At 52.4% G+C, this 18,750-nt stretch overlaps 1 protein-coding gene across 3 annotated transcripts; it reads left to right on the forward strand.

Moving 5' to 3' along the window:
- The first annotated feature begins 568 nt into the window (after positions 1-568).
- On the forward strand, positions 569-4,232 carry GRINA (glutamate ionotropic receptor NMDA type subunit associated protein 1). 3 transcript variants are annotated; one of them, XM_033203243.1, is made up of 7 exons: positions 569-1,138; positions 2,038-2,440; positions 2,529-2,641; positions 2,715-2,915; positions 3,074-3,202; positions 3,294-3,437; positions 3,521-4,231. In XM_033203243.1, exons 1-7 carry the CDS (start codon positions 596-598, stop codon positions 3,668-3,670), a joined length of 1,683 nt encoding a protein of 560 aa, XP_033059134.1. In that variant the 5' UTR covers positions 569-595; the 3' UTR covers positions 3,671-4,231. The 3 variants fall into 3 exon arrangements, with proteins under 3 accessions (XP_033059134.1, XP_033059135.1, XP_033059133.1); XM_033203244.1 differs by having other exon boundaries at positions 569-1,027; XM_033203242.1 differs by lacking the exon at positions 3,074-3,202 and having other exon boundaries at positions 3,203-3,437; positions 3,521-4,232.
- The last annotated feature ends 14,518 nt before the right edge of the window (positions 4,233-18,750 follow it).

Below are 18,750 nucleotides of genomic sequence, written 5' to 3' on the forward strand. Positions count from 1 at the left end.
GCAGGTGGGGTCTGGGCCCTGGGTGGGAAGGCTGGCAGCAGGATGCACCCTGCCTGTGCCAGTCACTGTTCCCCCAAGAGGACTTGGGAGCCAAGCAGGGAGGCGGCCTGGCCCCCAGTCCTGCTGTATCCTCAAGCCTCACCCCCTCACAGCTTGTGAGGACGTCAGGCAGACACGTGAGCGTCCAGGGTCTCTAGTGTGAAAATAAAACATCGCATTTGCTAGTACAACAGGGTGACTGTAATCAAAAATAATTTAATTGTACATTTTTAAACAACTCCAAGAGTATAACCGGATTGTAACACGAAGGACAAATGCTTGAGCTGATGGATACCCCATTTACCTTGATGTGATTATTACGCATGCCTGTATCAAAACATCCCTTGTGGCCCATAAACATACACTTACGTATCCACAAGAATTAAAAAAAAAAAAAAAAGTCTCTAGTAGCAGGCCTGGCAGAGTTTGGGCTGATAGAGAAAATGGGGCAATTAAACCATGAGGCCTCAATTTGGGAACTAAACGATTAGGCTTCTTGATTTGGGATAGACCTGGATGAAAAGAAGTGAACGTTGTGTTTTAAGGCCGAGAACGGATGGTCAGTCCCGGGCAGCTTCAGCAAATCCCGCATTTAGGAATAAATTTCTTAACTACCGAACGGCCAGCCAAATTGGCCAGACCAGACTTCTGCCTCCAGGGGTCTTCAACGCCCACCGCACGACCCCACCCCTCGGCAGGCAGTGAGGGGCGCGGGCCTCCAGCCGGAGCCAAAAGGAACAAGCAAGGGGGCGCAGTAGGTCGGGTCCGCGGAAGCCCCGCCCGCCCCGCCCCGCCCATCCCCGAGCTCGCCCGGCCCCGCCCCCCACCCCGCCCCGTCACAAGGCCCCGCTGCGTCTTCCCAGCCGCAGGCGCAGGCCCAGCCGAGCGGCCGCCGAGCGGGTGCTGGTGCTGGTGCGGGCGCACCGGCCATCACCGCGCGGCCGCGCAGCGGACACCGTGCTCACCGGCCTGCGGCGCCCCGCCACCGGTGAGTCCCCAGCCAGAGCCCAGGAGCGCATCCGACCTGCTTGCCGCGCGGCCGGCCGCCCCCGCCCCTGCCCCCACGCGGGTCCTGCGCATCCGAGCGTGGCCGCCTCGGGTGGGTCAGTTGGTCCGGTCGGGGCACGCGGCCGCTCCGGGCCAGAGGTGGCGGCGGTGGTGGGGGCGGGGAGCCGCGGCGGCCTGGAGCCGGAGGGAGGGGGCGGCGCGCTGCAGCGACTGCCGGACCCGTGACCCTGTGCGCCCCCGGCCCGCGGAGGGCCCAACCGCCCTCGGTGCCAGTGCCACGGCCACAGCCCCTACCCGCCTCGCCCCACGCCCGCTTTGTTCCCCGCACGCTCCGTGGTCGCCTCCATCCCCCACACACCCCCGCACCCCGCTGTTCCCGGCGTACCCCACTGGCAGGCACCGGCAGCCGATCCAGGCCTGATCCCCCCACCCGGGGCCCGGGGCCCGGGGCCGTTGGGCCCTGTTGTTGGGTTCGGGGGGGTGGGGGGGCTCCGGCCCTTGTTGGGCACAGATGGCCCGGGGATTTCCTGGGATAGAAATAGCCGCCGGCTCCGGCCCCTTAAAGCTGCTTAAGGGGCGGGATGCGGAGGGGAGGGTCCGGGCACACCCCACACGTCCCCGACCGAGACCCCAGCCCCCACGCGCTGAGCTCCCACCAGGGAGACGCCGGCAGCGGTGCAGGCCTCCGGTTGCTTGTGATAAACAACCCAAGCCCCAAATCCCGAGGCTGGCGGTTGTCCCCTCGCCCGGCCCCTCCCCCACCCTAAAGGCGGCCTAGAGCCTTGGGAAGGCCCCACGGCGCCGGTCCGGTCAGGGCCCCACGCGCTTCTCCAGGCCCAGGCTCTGGGGCTCCCTACAGCCCGTGGCAAAGGTCACGGTCTTCCCTTTCTTCCCCCTGGGTTCCCAGAAGCAGGTGGAGTTGCGCAGGGCTGGGTCCCGACACTGTCGTGCAAGCCAACTGTTCCGCTGTTTCTTGTTTGCCTGCTCTAGGGGCGGACCGCCGAGCCCGAGGCCATGTCCCATGAAAAGAGTTTTTTGGTGTCTGGGGACAACTATCCTCCCCCCAACCCTGGATATCCGGGGGGGCCCCAGCCACCCATGCCCCCCTATGCTCAGCCTCCCTACCCTGGGGCCCCTTACCCGCAGCCCCCTTTCCAGCCCTCACCCTACGGTCAGCCAGGGTACCCCCATGGCCCCAGCCCCTACCCCCAAGGGGGCTACCCACAGGGCCCCTACCCCCAAGGGGCCTACCCACAGGGCCCCTACCCACAAGAGGGCTACCCACAGGGCCCCTACCCCCAAGGGGGGTACCCCCAGGGGCCATATCCCCAGAGCCCCTTTCCCCCCAACCCCTATGGACAGCCACAGGCCTTCCCAGGACAAGACCCTGACTGTGAGTCTCAGGAAGGGAGGGGTGGGGTGGCGGGGAGGGCAGGGGAGGTGCTCGTGAGTGGCGCTGACCCAGCCTGTCTGCTCCTCAGCACCCCAGCATGGAAACTACCAGGAGGAGGGTCCCCCATCCTACTATGACAACCAGGACTTCCCTGCCACCAACTGGGATGACAAGAGCATCCGACAGGCCTTCATCCGCAAGGTGGGTGGGGGCATCTCGGAGGAGGTGGGGGGTGTGGCACCCAGCGGATGACTCTGAGCGGCTCCTTTCCCAGGTGTTCCTGGTGCTGACCCTGCAGCTGTCGGTGACCCTGTCCACGGTGTCTGTGTTCACTTTTGTTGGGGAAGTGAAGAGCTTTGTCCGGGAGAACGTCTGGACCTACTATGTCTCCTATGCTGTCTTCTTCATCTCCCTCATCGTCCTCAGCTGTTGTGGGGACTTCCGGCGAAAGCACCCCTGGAACCTTGTTGCACTGGTAACCTCCAAACCTGAGCCTCTGGGCCCGTGTCTGGCCATGCAGTCCCACGTGCCCACTCTTCCGGGCCTGGTCACCCTGGTTCTCCTTGTGCTCATGAGGCAGGGGCGGGCAGGGGTGGCACACACCCAAGGCCAGCCTGTGTCTCCCACCCACAGTCAGTCCTGACCGCCAGCCTGTCGTACATGGTGGGGATGATCGCCAGCTTCTACAACACTGAGGCAGTCATCATGGCCGTGGGCATCACCACAGCCGTCTGCTTCACGGTCGTCATCTTCTCCATGCAGGTGAGGGGCCTCCCATGGCTGGGCTGTGGCCGCAGGGACCGAGCGGCTTTCCCAGGCCCAGCCCCATGGCCCGTTCCTCCCCCGCCTGCAGACCCGCTACGACTTCACCTCGTGCATGGGCGTGCTCCTGGTGAGCATGGTGGTGCTGTTCATCTTCGCCATCCTCTGCATCTTCATCCGGAACCGCATCCTGGAGATTGTGTACGCCTCACTGGGCGCTCTGCTCTTCACCTGCGTGAGTGAGGGGCGGCCTTGGCCAGGGGCGGGATGCTGGGCGGGCAGGCTTGTCCCTCAACACCACTGTGCTGTCACCTCCAGTTCCTGGCAGTGGACACCCAGCTGCTGCTGGGGAACAAGCAGCTGTCCCTGAGCCCGGAAGAGTACGTGTTTGCCGCGCTGAACCTGTACACAGACATCATCAACATCTTCCTGTATATCCTCACCATCATTGGCCGCGCCAAGGAGTAGCCCAGCTCCAGCTCTCTGTGCCCACTCAGGTGGCATGGCTGGCCTGGACCCTGCCCCTGGCACGGGAGTGCCAGCTGTCCTTCCCCTCTCTCTTGTCCCCAGGCACAGCCTGGGGCAGAGGACGCCCCTCTCCAACCCTCCCATATGTACACTGCAGATACTTCCGTTTGGACCCGCTGTGGCCACAGCATGGCCCCTTTAGTCCTCCCGCCCCACCAAGGGGCAACAAGGCCACGTTTCTGTGCCACCTCCTGTCTACTCATTGTTGCATGAGCCCTGCCTGCCAGCCCACCCCAGGGACTGGGGGCAGCACCAGGTCCCGGGGAGAGGGATTGAGCCAAGAGGTGAGGGTGCACGTCTTCCCTCCTGTCCCAGCTCCCCAGCCTGGCGTAGAGCACCCCTCCCCCCACCCTGGAGTGCTGCCCTCTGGGGCATGCGGAGTGGGGTCTTATCCCTGTGCTGAGCCCTGAGGGCAGAGAGGATGGCATGTTTCAGGGGAGGGGAGGCTTCCTCTCCATCTGCTGTCAGTGAAATTCCAATAAATGGGATTTGCTCTCTGCCTCCCCGGGTCCCTCTTCTCCCTGCCACTTTCAACATGAAGTCGGGTGGGGGCCTCCAGGCCTTCCCTGCGGATGGGGACACAGGACCAGAAATGAAAGTGGAGGTTAACACAGTGCCAAGCCTCTGCCCACACGCAGCTACATCATAAGGTGTGTGTTGAGTTCCCAACTGATGGACAGAGACCCTGGGGTGCTCAGAGTGAGCTAAGCCTGTGCTGGGGTACCCCAATGGTAAGTGGCCTAGCTGTGTCTACCAGGTGCTCCCTGGAGATGGCACGGTGTAGCCCTCTCACTCTTCTGTTACCTGGGCCAGCGGCACAGGTCACTGGCCTGCCCCAGGGCAGCCTGCCATGCTCCTTGGGTGCTCCCTGGGCCTCCCCAGCTCTGTGCAGTCCATCTGTGTGGGCACCCTGACATTCTGCCCAGGCCTGCCTCACACAGAGGTCCCTGCCTCTCTCCAGCCTCCCCACAAGAAACACAGGCTGCAGGTCCCGTCCAAGAGCTGGACAGAGACTGAGGGCTCAGCCATTTGGGCCCGTTGGCTTCCCCAGGCCTGGTCTTTTGGAGCCCTCAGTCCCAGCCTGTACTGCGTTTCCTGCCCTGTGACGCCTGCTACTCTTGCAGGGGTTCCCTCTACTGCCTGGGACCTGGCTGTGTCTGAGCCCTGCTGAGCTCTCACGCCCCACGGCTCCGGGCCAAGAGGCAACCTTGGACTTGGACATTCCCACTGCAGCCTCGAGGCTCTCCATGCAGTGTGGCCTGAGGATCTCTCAAGGCCCCTCCCCACCACCCAGTCAGTCCCCTTAGCACCTCCGTGTATGAAGCCAGCGCCACCCTGATATCCGCGGCCACCACAGCTGTGGGCTGCCCAGGGCCTAGCTCATCCTTCCTGGAACCTCCTGCTGCTTTATCTCCAAGCCAGAGCAGGGCTGCCCCGCTTCCCTTGCCCTCCCAACTTCCCCTGCCTCACCTGGCCTCCTTCCATGCCCCACCCTCCACCAGGACCCTAGCGGCGCGTTTCTGAAACATCTATCAGGTCCATTGCACTGCCCGCCTGCCTAAAACCCTCAGCGGTGCCCTCAGGATGACGTCCACGCTCCTTAGCCTGGTACATGGCCCCTGCCATCTGTCCACTGGTGGCTCCAGCTGCCCTCCTGCTGTCCCCTTGCCTCTCAGCCCAGGGCCCTGACCCTGCACAACCTGAGTCATGAGTGTGCTCCCTGCTGCAGCCCCTACAGCGTGGGGACACACACTGCCTTCCCAGCCACCAGAGCACTTCCTGCAGTCCACGTTGTCCTCTGCAGCGGCTAATCACGTGCTGAACAGCAAGTGGGCCACACGGCTCCACCTTCCCCCACTTCCCCTTCCGGCCATTTCCTGAGCAGGTACAGTTCCTCCTCTAGGTGCCCTCCTGTGCTCCAGCATGCTGAGGAGAAAGAACCTGCCTAGCTCTATATCCCAGACCCCTCAAGATTTTATACGAAAGAGTAGAATAAAGTGTTTATGTGGCTAACAAGAACGTCAGTGCAGGGGCAGGGGGTGGTCTCAGGAATAACTGCCAAGTGAAATGTGTCAGGACAGTGTTTTATTGAGGAGTTCGAGACAGACACAAACTCTGGGCTGAGAGGGAGAGGCTTTAGTAAGGGTCCCTGGGGATGACAAGGTCCAGAGGTGTGGGGCAGGGCCAGGGGGCCGGAGGATCTACAGCAAAGACCCGCACCGCCAGAGAGAAGGCCAGGGCTGAACACAGGAGGGCTTGGGCCTATCCTGCAGGTGTAGCGCACTCAGGCAGGTGCCACAGCTGAGTTTGTGTTTAGGAAGATGAGTCTGGCAAGAGACTGTACAGGGGAAGCCATGGGGGCTGTGAACAGGTGAAGTGGGCCACAAAGAAGCCGCCGAGACATGACAGGAGCTGGGAGCACAGATGCCTCCAGAAGCATCGGGAGGCACCCGTTAAGCCAGGCTGAGCACAGCTGAAGGCCATTAGGATGTGTCTGGCAACTGAGAGGTCTGCTATCTGCTGTGTCCCAGCCATGGAGTGAAATGAGGAGTCCAAGTACCTGGTGATGTGGCCGGGCAGATGAATCGGCACGGGGTGCTCACATGGAGTCATGAGGCTGAACGCACCTGTAGCAACTGTGAGGCCACCACACTGATTCTTCAGGTAGAAAGAAGACCAGTTGCTGACATCTGGGAGCTGATCTGGTCCTATCTTCTAGGCCTCAGTGTTGCTGGGAGCGGCCTGGCGTTCACAGATAGAGGCCTCGGTGTTGCTAGGAGCGGCCTGGCACTCACAGATAGAGCCCTCAGTGTCTCCTGGTTAAAATTTCATAGAACGTCAACATCAGACTACTCTGTGACCATGATGAATCCATACAAAAGCAAGACCCCTCTGTAATCACATCTGAACACAGACAAAACATGGGCACTGTCCAAGCTGTAAAAAGGGCAAGCAGTGCCCTGTCCCGGACGGTCTGAGCGGCTGCTGCCTCTTCACGGCTGACAGCTCTGGCCTGGCTGTAGTCTGTCCTCCTTCCAAATACGATGCATTGAGACTCCCAATTGCAGAATGATGCCTGCTTCCTGACAGCACCAATCCAGAGCAAAGTCCCGCTTCCCTAAACCCTCCCCCAGATTACTCAAGCCGAATCCTGTAAGAAGTCCTTTCCAGCACCCTCTTAACACGACGCCCCAGGGTGTGGACGCTCCCCCACGATGAGCAGCCACGGGCTTGTTCAAGCATGTGCCTGTCCCGGGGGGTTCACAAGGAGCGCTGACACAGGTCACTGACTATATGAAGGCCCAAAAGAGACCTAGATAAAAGAATTTATCTTTCAATCAAAAAACAGTTATGTACATAAGCAAATATTAAACCCACACTTGATTTCAAGATTAAACAACACAGACATCTATGGAACAAAATGTCCAAGTCTCCACCCCATTCCCCACCCTGCAAAGCAACGCCGTCAGTCAACGGTGCCAGCTGAAACCCTGACAGACAGTTGGAGCCAGCTCCGGCCCCAGCTCAGGTGAAAATGGCACAGGAACCCCATTCCACTGCCTCTGGCTAACCGGGGCCACTGTTTGGCGCCTCTGGATTGGAAGCACCTTCAGAACAGGGACTGTGCTCTGTGAGTTTTAACATCCAGCCTAGCACCTAGTCCAGGGCCTGGCACACCGCAGGCGTCGAACGTGAAAGGAAGGAATGACCTTTTCGGCCGGGCGCGGTGGCTCAAGCCTGTAATCCCAGCACTTGGGGAGGCCGAGACGGGCGGATCACGAGGTCAGGAGATCAAGACCATCCTGGCTAACACGGTGAAACCCCGTCTCTACTAAAAATACAAAAACTAGCCGGGCGAGGTGGCGGGCGCCTGTAGTCCCAGCTACTCGGGAGGCTGAGGCAGGAGAATGGCGTAAACCCGGGAGGCGGAGCTTGCAGTGAGCTGAGATCCGGCCACTGCACTCCAGCCCGGGCGACAGAGGGAGACTCCGCCTCAAAAAAAAAAAAAAAAAAAAAAAAAGGAATGACCTTTTCATAGCACGAATGTTCACTGCCCTCACCAGGCCCAGAGGACGCCGTTCTCTGCTGGACCTTGGCGCAGCGTCAGCATCTGAGCAGTGCAGAGAGCAACATTAAAGCCCAGGGAATGCAGGAGGCACATTTGGGGAAGCAGGTAGAAGAAGGAGAGGACGCATGGGAGAGTCGCAGGGGCTGAGGAGGCCAGTTAAGGCTGTAAGTAGAAAGCTCAAAAGTCTGAACTGTATTTTGTAGGCAGTGATCATCCTTGAGATGGTTTAAGTAGACGCAGGAAGATCAGTGAGGACTATGGTGATGGTGCAGGCAGGGAGACCCGGACTTAGGGGCAGTGGGAGTGGGGAGGGGAAGGACTCCTGGGGGACCTGGTCCCAGCCCTGTAGGCTCTCAAGGTGGCCCCTCCTCCGCCAGGGCCCAGATGTTGCTTACCAGGAAGCAGGATGGCTTGGCTCATGCTGGCACCAAGACACTGTACGAATGTCTCCCAAATGTCTGCTTTGTCTAAGGCTTGTAGGACACACTGGAGACTTTTCAGAATGCCCAAAATGCAAATACCACCCCCAACTTCTCAACTCCCATCTCTTCACTGGTGGAGAGTACCTCTTCTCTCTGCGGGCCCTCCGCCCTCTGGACCCACTTCACTCTGTCATCCACATCTCCGGCCCTTTCACTGCAATTTCCAAACCCGAGGCTCTCGTGCAACTCCTGCCTCCCACTCTGGCCAGCTTTTCACTGGTATCCACAGCTTCCTGGGAGGACTCGAGTACCAAGTTCAAAATCTTCCTCTCTACCCCAACTGCTATCATGACCCTTGGCCATTGCTGGTTCTATCTTCTGAACACCTCTCAACTTTATGCCTTTCTCTGAAGGCCATGATCACCTCTATAGCAGCCCTTAATCTGTCCTCAGCACCACAAAGGGATCTTTTTGATGAACAATCATATTATGCCATTGCCCTGTTTAAACTCCTTCACTTCTCTGAAGTTCTCTTCAGAGAACTTCCAGCCAAGATGGTGGACTGAACTGAGTCCCAGGAGTTGGGACCTGAGATCCCAACTCCCACTCTTTTTTTTCCCAGCAGTAACTGAAGCAACCAACTCCTGCTCTTAACACATAAAATTTGCTACACAAAATTCCTCTTTTTTTTTTCATTTTTTTTGAGATAGGGTCTTACTCTGTCACCCAGACCGGGACACAGATCATGGGCCACTGCACCTCAACCTCCCAGACTCAAGCAGTCTTCCTACCTCAGTCCCCCAAGTAGCTGGGACTATATGTGCCCACCACCATGCCTGGCTAATTTTATTTTTATTTTTGTAGAAACAGGGTCTCACTATATTGCCCAGGCTGCTCTCAAACTCCTGGGTTCAAACGATCCTCCCAACTTGGCCTCCCAAAGTGCTGGGATTATAGACATGAGCCACCACACCCAGCCAAGACAAAATATTCTAAAACACTTTAAGTATACGTAGCTGAGCAGGAATGTAATAAGCAGATGTAAAGAGAGAGCCCTCGACTGTGAGGAAAGAGTTGCAGCTGTGTGATTCACAGCTGTTGTACTCAGGAGACAGGGATTCTCATTCAGGACCCACCCAGCGAAGGGTCACGGGCGAGACCCCAGGCTCTCAGGTAGAAACCTAGAGGCCTTGGCCCAGGGTCAGATGTGAACCAGACAGAGCTTTAGCAAAACCACAACCCAGACTCCGCTCAGCTCTGCCTCTAATGGTCGAAGGTAGTCAGACAAGGCAAATGCTTGGATAATAAAGGATAATAAAAAAGGATAATAAAGGATAATAAAAAAGATATTATCCATGACCTCTGCAATTTTTTATAGATAACACCTGTCATTCAGTTAAAAATTACTAGGCATTTCAAAAAAAAAAAAAAGACCCTATGACTGAAAACCAATAGGAAAAATAAGACAACAGAAACAGACCTAGAGGTGACTCAAAGATTAAAGATAGCAAATAAGGAATTTAAATAAATATGGTGGATAAGAAAAATACACATGGAATTGGAGAAAAGTGGAAGAAAATGTGGAGAATTTCCCTAGACAATTGGATTTTATAAAAAGAATCAAGGGCTGGGTGTGGTAACTCACGCCCCTAATCCCCACACTTTGGGAGGCATAGGCAGGAAGATCGCTTGAGCCCAGGAGTTTGAGACCAGCTTGGGCAACATGGCAAAACCCCATCTCTACAAAATATACAAAAATTCCCATCCTGGCTAACCCGGTGAAATCCCGTCTCTACTAAAAAAATACAAAAAACTAGCTGGGCGAGGTGGCGGGCGCCTGTAGTCCCAGCTACTCGGTAGGCTGAGGCAGGAGAATGGCGTAAACCTGGGAGGTGGAGCTTGCAGTGAGCTGAGATCGCGCCACTGCAATCCAGCCCAGGCGACAGAGCGAGACTCCGTCTCAAAAAAAAAAAACAAACAAAAATTAGCCAGGCATGGTTGTGTGTGCCTGTAGTCCCAGCTACTCAGGAGGCTAAGGTGGGAGGATCACCTGAGCTAGGGAGTTTGAGGCTGCAGTGAGTCATGGTCACACCTCTGTACTCTAGCCTGGGTGACAGAGTGAGACCCTGTTTAAAAAAAAAAAAGAATCAAATCGAGCTTTTCTTTAATTATTTTCTTTCCCTTCCTCCCTCCCTCCCTCCTCCCTCCCTCCCTCCCTTCCTTCCTTCCCTCCCTCCCTCCCTCCCTCCCTCCTTTTCTTGTCCTGTCTCGTCTCTTCTCTTCTCTTCTCTTCTCTTCTCTTCTGTTTCTCACTGCAGCCTCAACCTCTTGGACTCAAGATCCTTCCGCCTCAACCTCCCAAGTAGCTAGGACCACAGGCGATCACTACCACACCTGGCTAATTTTTTTTTTTCTTTTTGAGATGGGGTCTCACTCTTTTGCCCAGGCTGGAGTGCAGTAGCACAATCTCGGCTCACTGCAACCTCTGCTTCCCAGGCACAAGTGGATCCTCCCACCTCAGCTTCCCAAGTACCTGGAACCACAGGCTTGCACCACCACCCCTGGCTAATTTTTTATATTTTTTGTAAAGATGGGGTTTCACCATGTTGCCCAGGCTGGTGTTGAACTGCTCAGCTTCCCCAAGTGTTGGGATTACAAGTGTGAGCCACCACGCTTAGCCTAATTTTTTATTTTTATTTTTTGTGGAGACGGGGGTCTCACTCTGTTGCCCATGTTGGTCTCGAAATCCTGGCCTCAAGCAATCCTCTTGCCTCAACCTCTTGAAGTGATGGGATTACCACATCCAGACTCAAATTGAGCTTCTTTTCTAAAATTTTTATTTTGTATAGAGATGAGGTCTCCCAAAGTGCTGGGATTATGGGCGTGAGTCACTGCACTGGCTTAAATTGAGCTTCTTTGATAGAAAAACACAGTTAACTGAAACCAAAATTCAAGAGACAGGTTTAAGCAAATTAGACAAGTCAGAAGTGAACTATTGGTGAACTGGAAGACAGGTTGATAGAAAATATCCTAAAACTCACGAAGAGAATAAAGAGAATGGATAGAGAACACAGCATAAGAGAATGTGGGGAGTAGGGTCACAAATACCCGTAATTAGAGTCCCAAAAGGAGTAGAAAGAATGGGGAAGAAGTAATGTCTGAATACATAACGCTTGAAATGGTTCTAAAACGGTAAGACATCAACCCATAACCTACCAAGACTTATGTAAAAAGAAGGTGATGCTCATCTCATAAAACTCGCCAACTCATTTTACGAGCCCAGCATTGTGAGGTAAATGGTACCCCCAACAAATTAATATGCTGAAGTCCTAATCCCCAGGACCTCAGAATGTGACCTCATTTGGAAATAAGGTTGTTGAAGATGTAATTGGTTAAGATGAAGTCGACTGCAATGGGATGGCTCCCTAATCCAACATAACTGATGCCCTTATAAAATGGGGAAATTTGACCACAGACACACACACACAGGGAAAATGCCATGTGGAGACTGGGATGTGTTGCCACAAGGCAAGGAACTACCAGAAGCAAGGAGAGAGGACTGGAAGAGATCCTTACCTAGCACCTTTTGAGGGAGCAAGGCCCTACAGACACCTTGATCTTAGACTTCTAGCCTCCAGAACTCTGAAGAACAAATATTGCTGTTTAAGCTATTCTGTTTATAGACTTTACCAATACTAATAAACTAATACACCTAGAACCTGGGAGGCAGAGCTTGCAGTGAGCTGAGATCACGCCACTGCACTCCAGCCTGGGCGACAGAGCTAGAGTCCAACTCAAAAAAAAAAAAAAAAAAAGCAATACACTAATACACCTAGTGTAACACTGATACACGGATACCAAATTCTGACAAGCTCATTAAAAGGAAGAAAATGACAAGCCAATATCTCCATAAACATATATGTAAAAATTCCAAGCAAAATATTAGCCAATCAGCCGGGCATGGTGGCTCACACCTATAATCCCAGGTGATTGTAATACCAGACCAAGACAGGATCGCTTGAGCCCAGGAGTTTGAGACCAGCCTGTGCAATGTGGTGAGACCTCATCTCTACAAAAAATACTTTTAAAAATCAAAAAGATAAGTTAGCCCAGCCAAGTGCAGTGGCTCACCCTATAATCCCAGCACTTTGGGAGGCGGAGATGGGCGGATCACTTGAGGTCAGGAGTTCGAGACCAGAGTGACCAACACGGTGAAACCCCGTTTCTACTAAAAATACAAAAAATAGCCGGATGTGGTGGCTTGCACCTGTAGTCCCAGATACTCGGGAGGCTGAAGCAGGAGAGTCACTTGAACCCGAGAGGCGTAGGTTGCAGTGAGCCAACACACCCAGTCAAGATCTCTTATATGCTGCAGGTGAAATGTAAATTGATTAGGGAAAATTCTTTGGCAACATCAACTAAAGCTGAATATATACATGGTTTATGACCCAGCAATTTCACTTTGAGGTATATATCCCCCACCAAAATGCAAACAGGTGTTAACAAAAGATCTGTGTAAAAACGTTCATAGCTAGGCTGGATGTGGTGGCTCACGCCCGTAATCTCAGCACTTTGGGAGGCCGAGGCAGGCAGGTCACCTGAGGTCAGGAGTTTGAGACCAGCCTGACCAACATGGAGAAACCCCATCTCTACTAAAAATACAAAAAAAACAGCCAGGCGTGGTGGTGCATGCCTGTAACCCCAGCTACTCGGGAGGCTGAGGTAGGAGAATCACTTGAACCCAGGAGGCAGAGGTTGCAGTGAGTCAAGATCGTGCCATTGCACTCCAGCCTGGGCAACAAGAGCGAAACTCCATCTGAAAAACAATAACAACAACAAAAACAAAACACAACAAAACAAAAGTTCATAGCTGCACTATTTGTAACAGGCAAAAACTGGAAACAATCCAAAAATCTTTCAGCCGTGGAGTGGAGAAATGACTCATGTAGGTAATCCTCTAAAGCAAGAATGTGGCAAATTCACAGACCGACATTTGTGATTTGTGCACTTTTCTATATATGTGCCAATAAAAACTTTGCAAAAGAACAATAACCTCATTATGTATGTGTGGGAAAGAGGGAAAATCCCGGAAAGAAATGGCAAGTTACAAAGGAAGGTGGATTAGACTGACAGACTCATGAACAACAATAAATGCTGGACTGAGCACAGTGGATCATGCTGGGAATCCCAGCACTTTGAGAGGCTGAGGCTTAGGGATTGCTTGAGCTCAGGAGTTCAAGACCAGCCTGGGCAACATGGTGAGACCCTGATCTCTACAAAAAAAAAAAAAAAAAAAAATTATCCAGGAGTGGTGGCACAAGCCTGTGGTCCCAGTTACTCAGGAGGCCGAGGTGGGAGGATTGCTTGAGCCTGGGAAGTCGAGGCTGGGGTGAGCAGTGATTGCACCGCTGCACACCAGCCTAAGTGACAGCGGGAGACCCTGTCTAAAACAAAACAAAACAAAACAAAACAAAAACAATAAATGCTAAGAGGCAATGGAATAATATCTTCAAAATGCAGAGGGGTTGGGCTGGGGGCAGAGAATAATTTTCAATCCAGAACTCTATTGAAACTACTCAGCAAACTACTATTTAAGAAGAATGAAATAAAAGCATTTTAAGATAATCAAAGCCTAAAAGAATCTACCTTTAAATTTTAAAAAGTATGACAATTTACCATTCACAGAATCTTAATTTCTAGTTTTTATTTTTTAGATAGTCTCACTCTATTGCCCAGGCTGGAGTGCAAAGGTATGGTCATGGCTCATACAGCCTGGAACTTTGGAATCCAGTGACACTCCTACCTCAGAGACCCTCAGCCTCTCAAGTACCTGGGATTACAGGCATGAGCCACAGGGCCCGGCCGAACCTTAGTTTTTAAAATATAAATTTAATTCAAAATACAGGCTGGGCGTGGTGGCTCACACCTGTAATCCCAGCACTTTGGGGGGCTGAGGGAGGCGGATCACTTGAGGTTGGGAGTTCAAGACCAGCCTGGCCAACATGGTAAAACCCCACCTCTACTAAGAATACAAAACTAGCCAGATGTGGTGGCACACGCCTGTAATCACAGCTACTCAGGAGGCTGAGGCAGGAGAATCGCTTCAACCCAGGAGGTAGAGGTAGCAGTGAGCTGAGGTCACACCATTGTACACCAGCCTGGGCAACAAGAACAAAACTCCATCTCGAGAAGAGAAGAGAAGAAAAGAAAAGTCTGGGCACAGTGGCTCGTGCCTGTAATTCCAACACTTTGTCAGGAGGATTGCTTGAGCCTAGGAGTTGGAGACCAGCCTGGACAACATAGCAAGATCCCATCTCTCAATATATATATACACAATTGTGTGTGTGTATGTGTGTGTTGATTCTCAGTGTTGATTTTGTTAGGGATAATAATGTCATTGTTATGTTAAATATCAGAGTTCTTACTCTTGGAGATATATACTGAAATACTCATAAAACAATAAAGTTTCTTGGATTTGCTTTAAAATACTCTAGGGAAAAAAAGGCAAGAGGGAGATAAATGAAGCAAGATTGACAAAATGCTGATAATTGTACAAGCTGGGTGATGAATACATGTGGGTCCATCAGGCTATTTTCTCTACTTTTCAATAGGTTTGAAATTTTCCATAATAAAAAGTTTTAAATAGAGGCATCTTAATTTTAAAAGCAAATATCATACCAGTTGATCTTTATTCAAAGTAAGTCCAATAAAAATCACAATAGGCCAGGCACAGTGGTATATGCCGGCAGTATCAATTACTCAGCAAGCTGAGGTAGGAGGATTGCGTCAGCCCAGGAGTTTGAGAAAAGCCTGGGCAACATAGTGAGACCCTATCTCCAAAAAAGAAAAAGATCCCAACAGAATTTAATAAGCTGATTCTAAAATTGACACAGAAGAGTAAAAGAACAGGAATACACAAATAGGACACTTCTTCTGAAGAAGATTCTAGATGAGGACTAGCCCTGATATCAGGACATATTATAAAAAATAACAATTAAAACAGTGTGGTATTAATGCAAGAATAGACCAAAAAAAAAAAAAAAAGGAATGTAACAGAAAAGCTAACAACAGAACCACACCCATTTTAAAGATGAAACTGGGTAACTACTTCAAAATAAAAACCCACCATTGTTGGATGAAGAATATAAATCTCAAAAGCAAAACTTTACGACTTCTGTCTTGAGACACACAAAAGCACTAACTACAAAAACATTCAACATTATTCAAATTAAGAACTTCTGTTCATCAAAAGATAAAATTGAAAAATAAAAAATAAGGGAGGCCAAGGTAGGAGGATCACTTGAGTCCAGGAGTTTGAGAACTGCCGAGGGAATATAGCTAGAGCCCATCTCAAAAATAAATTAATTAGGCCGGGCGCGGTGGCTCAAGCCTGTAATCCCAGCACTTTGGGAGGCCGAGACGGGCGGATCACGAGGTCAGGAGATCGAGACCATCCTGGCTAACATGGTGAAACCCCGTCTCTACTAACATACACAAAAAACTAGCCGGGCGAGGTGGCGGGCGCCTGTAGTCCCAGCTACTCGGGAGGCTGAGGCAGGAGAATGGCGTGAACCCGGGAGGCGGAGCTTGCAGTGAGCTGAGATCCGGCCACTGCACTCCAGCCTGGGCAACAGAGCGAGACTCCGTCTCAAAAAAAATAAATTAATTAAGGCCGGGCGCGGTGGCTCAAGCCTGTAATCCCAGCACTTTGGAGGCCGAGACGGGCGGATCACGAGGTCAGGAGATCGAGACCATCCTGGCTAATACGGTGAAACCCCGTCTCTACTAAAAATACAAAAACTAGCTGGGCGAGGTGGCGGGCGCCTGTAGTCCCAGCTACTCGGGAGGCTGAGGCAGGAGAATGGCGGAAACCCGGAGGCGGAGCTTGCAGTGAGCTGAGATCTGGCCACTGCACTCCAGTCTGGGCGACAGAGCGAGACTCCGCCTCAAAAAAAAAAAAAAAAAAAAAAATTAATTAATTAATTAAATTGAGAAAACAAGTTAAAAACTGGGAGAGATATTCATAACACATGCAACAGACAATGGATTTCCATCAAAATGTAAAAAGAATTCCTACAAACCAACGCAGGACAATCAATTTTTAAAATAAATATGGAGACTTCCAGCCACAAAGGACTAAGAGAGAACTAGGATTTACAGGCATACTCCACTATAAACAACTAAAAAATGTTATGAAACAGCCGGGCACGGTGGCTCACGCCTGTAATTCTAGCACTTTGGGAGGCCAAGGCGGGTGGATTGCTTGAGGTCAGGTGTTTGAGATTAGCCTGGCCAATAAGGTGAAACCTTGTCTCTACTAAAAGTACAAAAATTAACCAGGCATGGTGGTGCATGCCTGTAATCCCAGCTACTTTGGAGGCTGAGGCATGAGAATTGCTTGAACCTGGGAGGCAGAGGTTGCAGTGAGCCAAGATTGAGATTACGCCGCTGCACTCCAGCCTGGTTAACAGAGCGAAACTCTGTCTCAAAAAAAAAAGTTATGAAACAATGATTTTCAGAAATGATGCAAACATCTTGTAAAACTGTCCTGTGCTGCAACAGCCAGCACAGGACCATGACCCTGAGATAGGAGCACTGTGATCATCCTGGCTTTCTGGCCATGTGACAGAAGAGGCACATTTCAGGCCATGTGACAGAAAACAGTCCCAGGCAAAGCAGTGGCATCTCCCTGAGATAAAAATCAAAGATTGGGGAAGCTGAAGAAGCTAAACATAGTTCCAGGACAGAGTTCTGGAAAGGAGGCAACGATACATAAAAAAAGAGCAACAGAAATCTGCACAGGGGCCGGCACAGTGGCTCACATCTATAATCTCAGCACTTTGGGAGGCCAAGACAGGAGGATAGCTTGAGCCCAGGAGTTCAAGACCAGCCTGGGCAACATAGTAAGGCCCCATCTCTAAAAAAAAAAAAAAAAAAATTTTTTTTTAATTAGTCGGATGTGGTGGCACATGCCTATAGTCCCAGCTACTCAGGAGGCTGAGGCAGGAAGATCATGTGTGCCTGGGACGCCGAGGCTGCAGTGAGCCATGATTGCACCACTGCACTCCAGCTTGGGCAACAACAACCACCACAAAGGCCGGCGTGGTGGTTCACGCTTGTAATCCCAGCACTTTGGGAAGCCAAGGCAGGAGGATCGCTTGAGGCCAGGAGTTCAAGATCAGCCTGGGCAATAAAATGAGACCCTGTCTCCACAAAAAATAAAAATAAAAAATTAGCTGGGTATGACAGCGCTCGCCTGTAGTCCTCAGGAGGCTGTGGCAGCAGGATCACTTGAGCCCAGGAGGTCGAGGCCCTGTCTCGGAAAAAAAAAGGAAAAAATCTGCATCGGGTCCCCCCTTAAGTCTTAAGAGACAGAAAGTAGAATGGGGGGGGCCAGGACTACGGGGAGGGGAAAGCAGGAATTATTGTTTAATGGGGACAGTTTTAGTTTTACAAAAATTAATTCATGACCAGGCATTCACTGGCCTCAGCACCTACCAGATGTCCTCTGACCCTCAGGACAAACAGAGTGTAGGTGTCATTACCCCCATGCCGCAAGTGAAGCCGCCCCACCTGCAGCACCTCACACTGCCGACTCCACGCAGCCAGTGGAAGACTGGGCTGGATTCAAACACCAGTCCCCAGGCTGGGGCCTAAACAAGCCCCTCTGGCATCTTCCCTGTGTTCACAGAGATTGCTGATGAAAATTCCTTTTTTAGAGTCTATGCGGATTCAGTTGAGCGGAGGGTTGGGGAGAGGACCAACTCGCTCTCCACTCAGGAACACACTATCTCTGAGAGATGGTGCCTCACAGGTCGGCGCTCAGCTGTGGGGTCCAGCAAGGGTGGGACAGAGGCACCAAGTCAGACCCCGTGTCCCAGAGCAGGAACAAGGCACAGACTGGGAGCAGGGCCAGCTCCTGGGGTGAATGGAATGGGCACGGTTGAAAAGCTACCAAGACGCTGGGCACAGGGGCTCATGCCTGTAATCCCAGAACTTTGGGAGGCCGAGGTGGGCAGATCACTTGAGGTTAGGAGTTCGAGACCAGCCTGGCAAGCACGACGAAACCCCGTCTCTTCTACAAATACAAACATTAGCCAGGCATGGTGGCAGGCACCTGTAATCCCAGCTACTCAGGAGGCTGAGGCACGAGAATCACTTGAGCCTGGGAGGCAGAGGTTGCAGCGAGCCGAGATCACACCACTGCACTGCAGCCTGGGTGATAGAGCAAGACTCAGTCTAAAAAAAAAAAAAGCTACCAAGAGAGGGAACAGCATCCACAAGTCCGAGGTGAGCTGCTGAAGGTGGATGGAGATACAGGAAGTGAGAGGGCAAGCAAGGAGGCCTGGACTTTACCCTGAGGCCTCAGAGCATGGGAAGCAGGCAGGCCCAGGCAGGCCACTTGTGTTTGCTCCACAAAGATTTACTGAGCACCTACAGAAGTGCTGGTAGTGGACGTGAGCCACCTAACAGAGGCTCCTATCCTGCAGTCCCAGGACTTGCCAGTCATAATCGCATGAACTGGTTGT

This window comes from Trachypithecus francoisi, unplaced genomic scaffold (genome assembly GCF_009764315.1).
Source record: "Trachypithecus francoisi isolate TF-2019V2 unplaced genomic scaffold, Tfra_2.0 Lachesis_group7, whole genome shotgun sequence".
NCBI lineage: Eukaryota > Metazoa > Chordata > Mammalia > Primates > Cercopithecidae > Trachypithecus > Trachypithecus francoisi.

Excerpts from the sequence above, each read along its gene's own strand:
- GRINA (XM_033203242.1), top strand. The coding sequence starts at position 596 with ATGGTCAGTCCCGGGCAGCTTCAGCAAATCCCGCATTTAGGAATAAAT. Across the intron at positions 2,642-2,714 it reads GACAGGCCTTCATCCGCAAG|GTGTTCCTGGTGCTGACCCT; the intron begins GTGGGTGGGGGC and ends CTCCTTTCCCAG. Across the intron at positions 3,438-3,520 it reads GCGCTCTGCTCTTCACCTGC|TTCCTGGCAGTGGACACCCA; the intron begins GTGAGTGAGGGG and ends TGTCACCTCCAG.